Raw genomic sequence first — 13288 nt, 5'->3', positions numbered from 1 at the left:
TTGTGTAGATATACCACATCTTTGTTATCCATTCTTCTAATGATGGACATCTGGGTTGATTCCAGCTTTTAGCTATTACGAATTGAGCCGCTACAAACATGGTTGAGCAAATCTCTCTGGCCTTTGGTTTGAAGGTTTTAGGGTAGATGCTCAGTAAGGGTCACCGTGCACTACACTCAAATCCAAATGGATCAAAGACCTCAACATAAGTCCAGAAACTCGAATACTACTGGAAGAAAATTTAGGAAGTATTTTCCATGATATAGGAATGGAAAAAGACTTCCTGAACAAAACCCCAGTGGCTCAAGTTCTTAAACAGTCACTCAACCAATGGGATCATATGAAACTGAAGAGTTTCTTTACAGACAAGCATATAACAAGCAAAGCCAATAGAATACCCACAGAGTGAGAGAAAATATTTGCAGGTTATCCAACTGATAGAGGCCTTATCTCTAGAATTTACAAAGAACTCAAAAGTCTAAACAATAAGAAGACAAATACTCCACTCACAAAATGGGGTGCAGAGTTGAACAGGCAATTCACAGAGGAAGAAGTACAAATGCCAAACACACACTTAAGAAAATGTTCATCATCCCTAATCATCAGAGAAATGCAAATTAAAACAACTATGAGATTCCACCTTACCCCATTAAGGATAGCCAACATCAAAAAGTCAAATGAAAATAAATGCTGGCGAGGAAGTGGAGAAGCAGGGACACTCATTCACTGTTGGTGGGAATGCAGGATGGTACAACCACTCTGGAAAGCAATATGGAGACTCCTAAAAAAGCTGACTATAGAAAAATTGGCTTTAAAACAAACCAAAGCAGTCTTGGTTCCATAGATTGTTTTCTGTTTTTTAATAGTCTCCATTTTTATTTTTGTTTCTGATACAGACTGTGTGTAACCAAAGTTGGCCTTGTAAGCTTGATCCTCCTGCCTTATCTTCCTGAAAAGTGTTCCGTAACATCCAGCAATTTATCTGTGTTTCAGTAATTTTTGCTTTGATCTTTATTATTCTCTTCTCATAAACTTAGGTTGGTTTTTTTTCTGGTTCCATAAAATAAAACTGTAAGTTTACTTGAAAATTTTTTATTTCATTTATGTTGTTTGAGAGAGAGCACATGAGAGAAAACTGGTGCGCCTGGACCTCTAGCCACTGCGGTCAGACTCCAGACTCGTGCACCATCCTGTGCCCATGTGTCACCTTGTGCATCTGGCTTGTGTGGGTTCTGAGGAGCCAAACCTGGGTTCTTAGACAAATGCCTTAACTGCTAAGCCATCTCTCCAGCCTTCTTTTTTTGTTTTTGTATTCGTTTTTCTTGTCATTCTGACAAAAATGCCTATCAGAACCAGTATAAGGAATGAGGGTTATTTTGGTCTATGTTTTAGGATACTGTCCATCGTAGTAGAGAAGGAAGGACAAGGGTGCTTACAGGACACTTGCTCACGTCTGAGCAGATGAGGAAAGGGAGAGCTTGCCTTGAGCAAGGCTGTTGTGTCCCTCAACCGCCTACCCCTTGAAACCTGCCTCCACTAATCATGTCTCCACTCTAGAAATTCCCTATCTTGTAAAGTAAAAGTCACAGGCTGGGAACTAAATGTTCAAGTACACAAGCCAGCAGGGAACAGTTCACTTTAAAACCATTTTGCACTTATTGCTATAAATTTTTTCCTGTTACTGGATTCTACAAATTTTAGTATGCTGTGTTTCCATTATTGTTTGTCCCTAGGTGTTTGTTTTGGTGGTGGTTTTACAGTGCTAGGATTGACCTCACACTGTTTTTGATTTTTTCAATCAGTTGTTGTACTGGAATATGTTGTTTACATTTCATTGATTTTTGGATTTTCTTATAATTTTATACTATTGTAGTACTTAGAAAATATAGTTGATATAATTTTAGCCTTTTTAAATTTGTTCAGACTTGTTTTGTGGTCTGACAATCTGCACTGGATAATTTTCTTAGTGTACCTTAGTACTTTTGTGGGTAGAATGTTCTATGTATGTCTTAGGTCTATTTTTTCCTCTGGATTATCTGTCCTTTGACAAAAGTGGCATATTGAAGTCTCCTGGGTTTTTTTGTAATATGTTTCTTCATTTAGATCCCTTAATATTTGTCTTATGCACATATTACAGTTTTGACTTTAAGCCTCTTTTGTTGATAAGACAATAGCTAGCTCACTTTCTTTTAGCATCTTTGCACCAGGTATTCATTCCTTTTCCTTTCTTTTTATTTGAGAGTGACAGACAGGGAAAGAGTCAGAGAGAGAGAGAGAATGGGCACACCAGGGCTTCCAGCCACTGCAAATGAACTCCAGACGTGTGCGCCCCCTTGTGCATCTGGCTAATGTGGGTCCTGGGGAATCGAGCTTCAAACCAGGATCCTTAGGCTTCAGAGGCAAGCGCTTAACCACTAAGCCATCTCTCCAGCCCTATACCTGGTATTCTTTTCTTTGTACCTGCAGTGTATATGCTTGCATTCTTTTTTTTTTAAAAAATTATTTATTTATTTAGAGAGAAAGAGGGGGAGAGAGAGAGAAATGGGCGTGCCAGGGCCATCCAGATTCATGCACCACCTTGTGCATCTGGCTTACATGGGTCCTAGAGAATTGAACCCGGATCCTTTGAATTTGCATGCAAGTGCCTTAACTACTAAGTCATCTCTCCAGCACTGTGCATGCATATTATGTATATATTTTTTATTATTGACAACTTCTATACAACATACCATGGTTTTTCCCTCCCCTCCCCCACTTTCTCCTTCATAACTCTGCTGTCCATCAGATCCTCCCCCTCTCTCCATTAGTCTCTCTTTTAATTTGATGCCATCATCTTTTTCTCCTATTAGGAGGCTCTTGTGTAGGTATTGCTAGGTACTGCAAGGTCTTGGATAACGAAGCCAAGTTCTGTCCGGACAGTTGTATGTAAGGAGTGGTACCCTTCCTTTGGCTCTTACATTCTTTCCTCCACCTTTTCCACAATGGACCCTAAGCCATGGAGGGTATATGATGTTTAAGTGCTGGACACTCCTCTGTCCCTTCTTCTCAGCACGATGATGTCTTTTGGGTCATCCCAGTGGTCATTGGCATCTGAAAAAGGAAGCTTCTCTAACCAGAAGTGAGAGTTGCATTAATATATGAGTATGAACATAAAGTGTAGTGCTTTCAGGGCAGTTTGGTGAGAGTAATATATGCATTTATCCAGAAGAGAGCAGGCTTATGACCTCCCTTGCCCTAGGCTTTTTTTTTTTTTTTTTTTTTTTTTTTTGGTTTTTCGAGGTAGGGTCTCACTCTAGCCCAGGGTGACCTGGAATTCACTATGGAGTCTCAGGGTGGCCTCAAACTCACAGCAATCCTCTTACCTCTCTGCCTCCCAAGTGCTGGGATTAAAGGTGTGCGCCACCACACCCAGCTCTGCCCTAAGCTTTTGATTAGGTTTTCAGTAGCAGGCATATATTCCCTCCCATAGAGTGGGCCTTCAGTCCAATTAGAGAGCAGCTGATTTCTCCCAGAGCTAACATGCCATTATTGCACTCGTTCAGTCATTTGGCCTGTTTGGCCAAATTGGTCCAGTGTCCACTGTTTTCACCGCTGATGATTTCTGACTCCCACAGGGCTGCATTCAGTGCAACTTTTTTCCAGCTTTCAGCTGGCTGATCTACAGAGAGAAGGTTTTCTGCTCAGTATCAGCTTGATTTCTCAGTGACTTTGATGCTCAGGCATGTGAAGTCTTCAGCAGTAGGGTCTTTACTATCTGTTTATCAAGGGAAAACAAGGGCCTTGGCAATAGCTTATAATGTTTTGGAGGCAACAGGGATCTCTCTGCCCAACAACTCACTGGAAGGTGTCCCATCCCTGGCACTGAAAATTTTCTAGTAACAATCCATGGCTTCTGGATGTGCTATTCAAAAAAGTAGGTTTTCATGTGTCTTATTCAAAATATCTTGACTTTTGATTGATCCCCACTCCCTCCCCTGCTCCCACCCTTTTACACAATATTGTCCCCTGGCCTCTCCCCTCCCTGTATACAATACAGAGCTGTGAGTTCCTATTTCTTTGTTTGGTGTGGGACCTTGAGTGATGGAAGGTTTTTAATCAGTATTCTTGCTTTACCTTTGCCTCTGAGCAAACCCTGGGGCACTGCTGGATCTTAGACTTTCTTTTATGTTCTTCTCTGTCTTTTCACTTATTTCTAGGCCAAGGTTTAGAATGGGTATATTCTAAATTCTGCTAGACAGGCCTCATCTTAAGTGTTCTCTGTGCATGTGGGCCTTTTCAGCATTTGCATATGAAGCCCCTCTGCACTCGACCCAACCGCAGGCAAATTCTTCCCCTATTTAGATCTCTACTTATGTACTGATGTGATATTCTGGACTTTTCCCTGGCTTTTGGTCCTTCCTTCAGGATAGGTGACTTTTGTTTCTCTTTCTCATTTTTAGAAAAGTGGATCTTTTTCTAGGCTGAGCAGCAGGAAGTTTTCTTACTCCTTCCCCAGAGGCAGATAGTAGGTTTTATATCCACCCCTCTTAGAAAAGCAGTGTAGTCTGTGTGTTGTCATTCTGCATGTATCTGAATGCTTTTTCTTTGTGTGAGAAAAAGAAAATCAAACTGCTATGTGTTATTTTTCCCCAGTCCCTGGTAGTCTTAAGCTTCCCAGGACAGTTTGTTTTCTCCTGGCTTGTTTTCATTAGCACTCAATGGAGCCCTGTGGCGAAGAGCTTATAAGCAAGGACATACTTTTCTTGTGGCAAGGGCTCCCATTTTACTAAGCTGTCATAGCTGTATTCTACCACTAAAGTCTGATTTTTATATCGCATGTTTTGATTATATGCAAAAAACAAGCTGGGTGTGGTGGTGCACGCCTTTAATCTCAGCAGTTGGGAGGCAGAGGTAGGAGGATTGCTGTGAATTTGAGGTCACCCTGAGACTACATCGTAAATTCCAGGTCCCTAGTGTGACCTTTCCTTGAGGAAAACAAAAGAAAAAAAAATACCTTGGGTGTTCAATCTTTTATAAAATAGTTTATCACCTTTGATTGACATTACCTTGATCATGTTAGGAACTCAAGGAAAGTTGTAATTTTATTGGTTATTGGGCTTTTATTACTCTCTAGATGCTAAATAAAAGCATAACTTCATGAAACTTTTATACATTTTTACCTATTTTATTTAGTTGTGTATTTAAGAGAGAAAAAGAAACAGATTTGTGCATAGCGAATGGGCACACCAGGGTCTCTAGCCACTGCAAACTCCAGATGCATGTTCCACCTTGTGCATCTGGATTACATGGGTACTGGGGAATCGAGCCTGAGTCCTTAGGTCTTGTATCCAAGCACCTTAACCACTAAGCCATCTTTCCAGCCCTCATGAAACATTTAGAATGTGTTTTTCTGTGTGTTTGTTTTCTAAAATCAAATGTGTAATTATTAATGTAGATCAAAGTTATTTCATTTTGAGACTAGGTCTTTTTTTTTTTTTTTTCCGAGGTAGGGTCTCACTCTAGCCCAGGCTGACCTGGAATTCACTATGGAGTCTCTCAGGGTGGCCTCGAACTCACGGCAATCCTCCTACCTCTGCCTCCCAAGTGCTGGGATTAAAGGCGTGCGCCACCACATCCGGCTTTGAGACTAGGTATTACTGCACAAACCCAGGTTGGTTTCAAACTAATAATGTATCCCTAAGATACCTTCAGACTCATGCTCCCCATTCTTCTGTTTCTTAAAATTCTGGTATTATAAGTATATGCCACCATACCAAGCCAAAGACTAAAACTTTTAAACATATTTTATTTATTAATTTGGGGGTGGGGGATTGGTGCACCAGGGCCTCAACAGCTACAATAGAACTTGAGAGGCTTGTGGCACCTATTGGGCATGTGTGACCTTGCACTTGCCTCACCTTTGTTTGGCACACATGGGATCTGGTGAGTCAAACATGGGTCCTTAGTCTTCATAGACAAGCACCTTAACTGCTAATCCATCTCTCTAGCCCTATTTGAGAAAGAGAAGAGACGCAGAGAAAGTTTGTGTGTGCGTCTCTCTCTATATGTGTTTGGGCCAGGGCCTTTTGCCACTGCAGACAACTTCCAGATGCATATGCCACTTTGTGCATTTGGCTTTGCGTGGGTGCTGGGCAATTGAACCTGAACTGTCAGGCTTTATAAGCAAGCTCCTTTAATCACTCAGCCAGCTCTCCAGACCCTAAAACTTTTGTATTTTAATTTTATATAAAACAGGTTATACTCTCATCCTTTCGCCTCTGTTCCTATTTCCCTGGGGCCTCTCAATCAGGTTATGATTTAGTGTTGAGTTCTCTGTAGCCTCTGGATTTCTGCTTTGGTGGGTTTTGTTTGATTGCTGTGTTTGTCACCATTGTCCTGGAGCTGGTTGTCAGGCGAGCAGTAAGAGTGGTATTCATGTTACTGCTTCCTCTGCAATTTCTCCTGCGTGCCCCGGCAGATGTGGTAAAGGTGGTACGTATTAGGGTGAGCAGTTGGCTCTCTTCTTGTGTTATTGATGGATCTTGGTTTCCCTCTGTTTTCTCTACCATCTATAAAATAAAATAGATCCTCTAGGGCTTAAGGGATGGCTCAGGAGTTGAGGTACCTGCCTGGGAAGCCTAAGGAACCCGGTTCGATTATCTAGGTCCCCTATAAGTCAGATGCGTGGCACACGTGTCTGGAGTTCGTTTGCAGTGGCTAAAGGCCCTGGTGTGCCTATTCGTCTCTTTCTCTCTCTCTCTCTTCCCCCCACCCCCATCTGTCTCTAATAAATTAATAAAAATATTATTTTAAGGTAGATATTTTTTTTTAACCAAATTAGACTTAGAGCAGCTTGGGTTAAAGAGTGTATGCAAAGTTATGTGAGAGACTTTTTGGTGTGCAAGCCTACTCTTCTCCAGAGAACAGTAGGAATTTCTCTCTGAAGTGTATGAGTTTTCAGACCATAGCATTCTGACTTGGTTTCCAGTACCAGATGTGAGTTGTCTCCCACTAAGAGGGCCTCATGTCAAAATAGAGAACAGTTGATTGCCCACAGGGGCTGTGTGCCACTATTACACAAGTGTGTGCTTCTTGTCTGGCAGGGTCCCTGCTTACTCATGCTGTTGGAGACCTTTGTCCTCCAGCAGGTTTCTATAGGGCTCTCCAGCACTATGAGTGCTAGCCAGGTGGAGCTAGTTCCCTTTCAGGTTAAGTGTGATATTCCAATGTCCTGTGACCACACTGCCTGTGACTTCAGCAATATAATCTTACCTATTAGGTCTGGAAGGGAATAAAGTGCTTTGACAACTGATCTATCCTTCCATTTGTCTGTCTCTAGTGGTCCAGAAAGTTTTCCTTCCAGTCTATTTCCCTAAACTTCTCCCATTCCTTTTTTGGCTATGAATTTTACACTGAAATACATTAATATTCATAGTTCAGAAGAGCATTCCTATATTAAGAAACGGATAGATAGGAACACTAGTAAGATTCTTAAATTTATGCTCTGGACAACTTAGAAATTACTGCTTAGTTCTTCTCTATGATCTTCTTGACTCAAAGGTACTAGTATGTTTCAGGAAATTTTACTCCTGTCTTTAAGAAAGTAATTCATTCACATACTTTTACTGGATATGCTTAATTTTTCTAATACAGATTTTACTATTTACATTTTTATTTAGAGTTTTGGAGGCTGGAAAGGCAAATGTTATTTTACCCAAAAGTTCACCAAGTGGAATAACTCATGTGATTGCAAGTAACGCAAGAATCAATGCTGAGAAAGAAAAGGATACCTTTAAGGCTCCTTTTTATCCAATTCAGTATTTAGGGGATTTTCTTTTAGAGGTAAGTAAAATAAATGTTAGACATTTTAAATGATTATTTTATAAAATGTTCCAATGGAGTGAAATGCAGTCATTTCTCTGTGACTCCAGGGCTGTCTCCTGTCTCAAGCCCCTTGTGTGAAATCTGTCTTCTAGCTGTGTTTGGTCAAATTCATAGATTTGGAATATACAGATGTGGAGGGCTTAAATTTTGAAAATTAGTAATTAGAAGTAATGAAATGGTATATTTTGTCATGTAAATTTGAAATAAGCTTTAAATTTGTCTTATTTTCTATTTCTACTTTTGATTTTAGTGCTTTAGTTATATATACTACAAAATAATTTAAGCATTTTAACATCAGTATGATAAGGGTGAATGTGTAACACTGTGTGACAATTTTGTATTTTCTCTTGGGAAGAGAGAGATTTCTGTGAATTTAGAAACATTTTCTAGTCCTATTCTTTTACTTCCCTTTTCTTACTTAGTATACAAATTCCCACTATGGATCAAACCCTACAGGAAGCCCTCTACTTAAGGAAAGAATGTATGTTATTACTCAAGGTATTAGAGAAGCCTTACTATCCAAAGATAGTCTTGATCTAGAAACCATCATTTACTTCACTGTATCCCATCTCAGTAGAGTCCATCACCTGTTAAATATTTCCTGATTGAACTGCATCTTTTCTTTTCTGTTAACATATTGCGTCCATCATCATTTCTTTGTGCTTCTCGACTAGACTTGTTATCATTCTTCCTTACTCTCCTTTGCATTCTTACTAATTTCCTAAATGCTCCTATCTTTTCCTCTTCTTTTACATTCTTCTTCATTCACAGTGGGCAACCAAAGCTGGGCATGACGGTACATGTGTTATAGGGTCTGGTACCGCACAAATAAGACCATTGACTCACAGAATGTGAGACAAAGTGTTATGGGGCAAAAAGAAGAAAGCTGATGCACCAGGTCTGCATCCCAGAGTTGTGGATCTCAGGATGTAGCTCTGACGCGCTGGGAGTGTTACCTTTTATTGGAGAAAACCACAAGATGTTCTTTTTAAAAAAGGATGGAAGTTAAAATACAAAGTTAGGCAGAACTGAGACAAGAAACATTCTATGCTATGTAATCATAAAGGTGTTTAGAAACAGAGAGGTACGGGAAGGTCAATGGTACATTGCACAGAGGGGTCATCCCATTTCTTAGATAACAGAAAACACCTGCATTTTGCAATATGGCCTGTGCTAACAATTCCTGAAACCTCTCCTTTATCTGTCAGGAAGATCAACTTGGGTGGTGGCCTCCATTAGGTGTGCCTAAAGGCAAGGGCTACACAGGATGATGTTTAACCAGATCTATTGTGTCCCTTTACATTCCATTTTCACATGCTGCTGTAATCTCTGCACTCTAGGGGCTACAGCAAAATCATAGTGAGATTGAAGCCAGCCTGGACTTCACAGGGAGACTTTGTCTCACCAAAACAAAGCAACACAGATAGTCTTTGTAAATGAATTCTGATCCTGTCACTTTCCTAGTTAAAACCCTTCAGTGGCTTCTCATTATCATAAATCTCTAACATGGTTCAGATGTTCCCATAAGATCCCTAGCACTCCTTTTCCATCTGTCTCCTGGCTCACTTTTTTCCTAGGCTTACTGGGCTATAAGAGAATTACTTTCTCCCAGTTTGTTACCAGGCTTTGCTACTTCCCAAAAAGTTGTTTTATCTGCCTGAGAAATTCTTCTGCTCTATTTCTTTATTCTCTACTATGCTTTCCTGTTTTCTGTTCATTGTTGGAGTTTCTTTTACAGTGCCACCACTTCAAGGAATCTTCCCTTATCACTTTAATAGGAAAGGTTTACCTGTAGTGTATTCTTATACAGTTATTTGTTTTATAGTAGTCACCATCATTATGATTAATTAATTGGCTGATTCATTTCTCCATCTAACCCAAAAAGGTCTTTGGCATAAAGGATTATATCTAATCACCTTTCATAGAGCTTGGCAAATGGAGTCTCATTTAATGCCTACATTAACAGAATTATGAAAGCCTTTTGAGTTTTCTAAAGACATGGGTAATACATCTTCCTAGAATTACTTTTCCCTGGTGACAAGCTGCAGTGTAGATAGGAAACTTGATATTAGTTAAAGGAATATACCTACTTGGACTTTGGAAAGTGTCATTGTCCTTGATAGTGGTTGATATAGGAATAAGAATGTGAGTTACTTCACATCAACAGGACATGATGAGAAGTATGTAACAGGATGTTTCTTCCTTCTTAAAAAATAAAGGTGCCAGGCGTGGTGGCATACACCTTTAATCCCAGCACTCAAGAGGTAAAGGTAGGAGGATCGCTATGAGTTCAAGGCCACCCTGAGACTACATAGTGCATTCCAGGTCAGCCTGAGCTACAGCTAGTCTCTACCTCGAAGGAAAAAAAAAAAAAAAAAAAAGGCAATGAGCATGGAAGAGTGTAACCTGAATTTTTACTAGTAATCATACTAGCTTTGACATGAAGGGTAGCTTTATAGGTAGTAGAAGGGTGAGATAGGATCTGAACCCATATGGCTGTAATTTCAGCATTTTTTGTGGTGGCTTATGCAGTAGGATTGTAAGTTCCACCCTAGCCTAGGCTTTATAGCATAGCAAAAACCTATCATTCAAGAAAAAGGAGAACATATGAAACTGATACTTGAGAGTCTGGCTTATTGAATCCCAAAACCTGTCCTAACATTGGTCTACTTGGCCATTCTGTGAAATACACATTTTCATGTTAGTTTGCTTTCCTTTGTTTGCAACTAGCAGATTACAAATCATTCTTAACTCTATTAATGTATATATCCAGGTGTAGTAGTCAGCCTCGTTGCTGGGATGAGCTTCCAGACCTGGCAGTTATAGAGGAAGAGATTTATTGAAGATAGAGGGAAGTTCCATCATGGCAGAAGAAGCTGGCCCGCTTTCACAGGTCCAAGCAGAGAGAGAAAAGCCCCAAGCCACCACAAGCAGGCAAGCACACTTAGGAACTCCAGGCAAAGCTTGACACTCTGTATCTCTTTACACTGGAATTCCAGTCCACCCCCACACCTTAGGGCTAGACCCTTGGATCCACCCACAGTGACCTGTCCTCCAGCCAGGTGGCTATATATCTAAATTATAGACTTTTAATAAAATCCTGAATATTTGGGAGAACATCCATTCAGACTACCACACCAGGTTATCCATTTTTCTGTGAAAATACATGGCTGGGGTATAATATATAATATACATTATATACAGTTAGCATGTAATAAGTAATTTAGCTGCTGAAATATTAGAGGACCACAATAGTTTATCGACCAAAACTAGCAGATAATATCTAGTTCGTATTGAAAAAGAAGATTGAAAGTCATCCTTTATTATATTAATAAATATATCTAAATTGTCTATTTTCTTTTTCTTTCTTTCTTTTTTGGATTTTGGAGGTAGGGTTGCACTGTAGTCCAGGTTGACTGGGAATTTACTATGTAGTCTTAGGGTGGCCTTGAGCTCATGGTGATCCTCCTACCTCTGTGTGCCACCACACCCAGCCCAAATTGTCTATTTTCAATGAAGACAAATACAATGCAATGTGCAGTGATTATAGACAGTCTTAATATATGTTAAGATTTTGCTGCTAAAATAATAACAGCAATAGTATATCAAACAAAAATAGGAGATAATATCTAGCTTATATTCTTTTACAGTATACTATTTTAGTTCTAAATCGGAAGATTTAATAACTAGTCCAAATATAAAGGCTTTTTTAATTACTTCTAAGGAGTTAATAGAAAATTTCTTGCTTTTCATACTAGTTTTTGTGGTAGAAAACACAGTATATTCAGTTTGTCTCCTCAGAAATGTCAATTAGTCATTACCATGTAAGTTGACAGAGTTAAAAGTAAACAATCATTAAAAAATAGTTTGGTTTAACCTGCTTAATCCTTTTGGAAAACCAAGGAAAAGAATCACAAATGTAGTTTGGGTTTACAGGTGTTTGGAAAACTTGCTATACCCAGCCATTATGAAATGCATTTGAGATGGAATGGGTAAGACCACATGTTAGTCTTTGAGGTACTTTCCTACTTAGTGATGGAAACTTTCATTTATACTCAGTGTAAATTATGGGTTAGTAAAACTGCAAAATGTTCGAACACAGAAAGACAAAGTGATAAATATGTCTGAAGTGACCTAAGGAAGACTTCACAGGGAGGAGAAACTACCTTGTAACACTTAAATTTCTTTTCACTGTCTGTTTAAGAAAGAAGTTAAAATGGACTATGGAAAAGTCATGGTGAAATATGCTAGGAATAACATAAAAAATAAGACTTCTAAGCTAACTTAACTAATTGATGACCCAGTTTTATAACTTACTAGTTCTCTAAACATAGCGAAGTCATTTCCATTACTTAGTTTCTCCCTTTGTATGGGAAAGTTAATATTATTTGAGAGAGAGACATAGCAAGTGAGAAAGAGAGAGAGAGACAGACAGACAGACAGAGAATGGGCATGCCAGGGCCTTCAGCCACTGCAAATGAGCTGCAGGTGCATGTGCCACCTTATACATCTGGCTTACTTGGATCCTAGAGAACTGACTGTGGGTTCTTAGGCTTCCCAAGTAAATGCCATAACTATCAAGCCATCTCTCCAGTCCAAATGTTACGATTTCTACTTTAATATTTATTGAATAACTACTATTGAACACTATGTTAAGCATTTTATCCTTTGTCTTATTAAGCCTTACATTTGTATGTGGTGTGTGTTATGTCCCTCTACTTATAGTTAGGGAAATTGAAGTGCAATGAATTACCCCATACGTGTCATATATCAGGGTTTTTTGTTTGTTTGTTTGTTTGTTTGTTTTGTTTCGTTTCGTTTTGAGGTATAGTCTCTCCCTAGTCCAGGCTGACCTGGAATTCACTCTATAGTTCCAGACTGGCCTCAAACTCACAGTGACTTCCCCCAACCTCTTGCCTCCCAAATGCTGAGATTAAAGACATGGGCCACCATACCCAGCTCAGAATAAAAATTTAGCAATCAGTAAAGTTTAAGCCATCTTTCCTCAAATCTCCTTTCCCAACCACTTTACATCTTGTTTTGGGCATCTGTAGGTTTTCTTAATATTCACACATTTTCTTTGTTGATAGTTAAAAACATTTGTAAGTAGTCATAAGGCACTCATTTTCTCTGTAGGTAATTATTAAGCAATTTAATGGTTGTACTGTAAGGTAGTGGTTAACTATAGAATTAGAAATTCTTTTTAAAAGCCAAGTGTGTTTTTCATGCCTTTAACATCGCAGCACTCAGGAGGCTAAGGTAGGCTAATTGCTGTGAGTTTGAGGCCAACGTGGCCTATAGAACAAGACCTGCTTTGAGAAAGGAAGGAGGAGAGTGAGAAAAGGAAGGGAGAAAAAGAGGAAGAAAGGAGGAAAGGTGAGAAAAAGGAAGGAAGGAAAGGTAGGTAGACCATTTAATATAAAGG

At 39.4% G+C, this 13288-nt stretch overlaps 1 protein-coding gene across 1 annotated transcript in view; it reads left to right on the top strand.

Moving 5' to 3' along the window:
- Positions 1–13288, top strand: part of Slf1 (SMC5-SMC6 complex localization factor 1) — a 78101-nt gene that overhangs the window by 22426 nt on the left and 42387 nt on the right. Inside the window, exon 5 of the mRNA XM_004651617.2 lies at positions 7659–7821. Within this exon, the coding sequence (XP_004651674.2) occupies positions 7659–7821 (163 nt within the window). The remainder of the gene's footprint in view (positions 1–7658; positions 7822–13288) is intronic.

Source organism: Jaculus jaculus, chromosome 14 (genome assembly GCF_020740685.1).
Source record: "Jaculus jaculus isolate mJacJac1 chromosome 14, mJacJac1.mat.Y.cur, whole genome shotgun sequence".
In the NCBI taxonomy this organism is placed as follows: domain Eukaryota; kingdom Metazoa; phylum Chordata; class Mammalia; order Rodentia; family Dipodidae; genus Jaculus; species Jaculus jaculus.
Note: the sequence above shows the minus strand (reverse complement) of the source record. Positions and strands in the feature narration are given on the sequence as shown.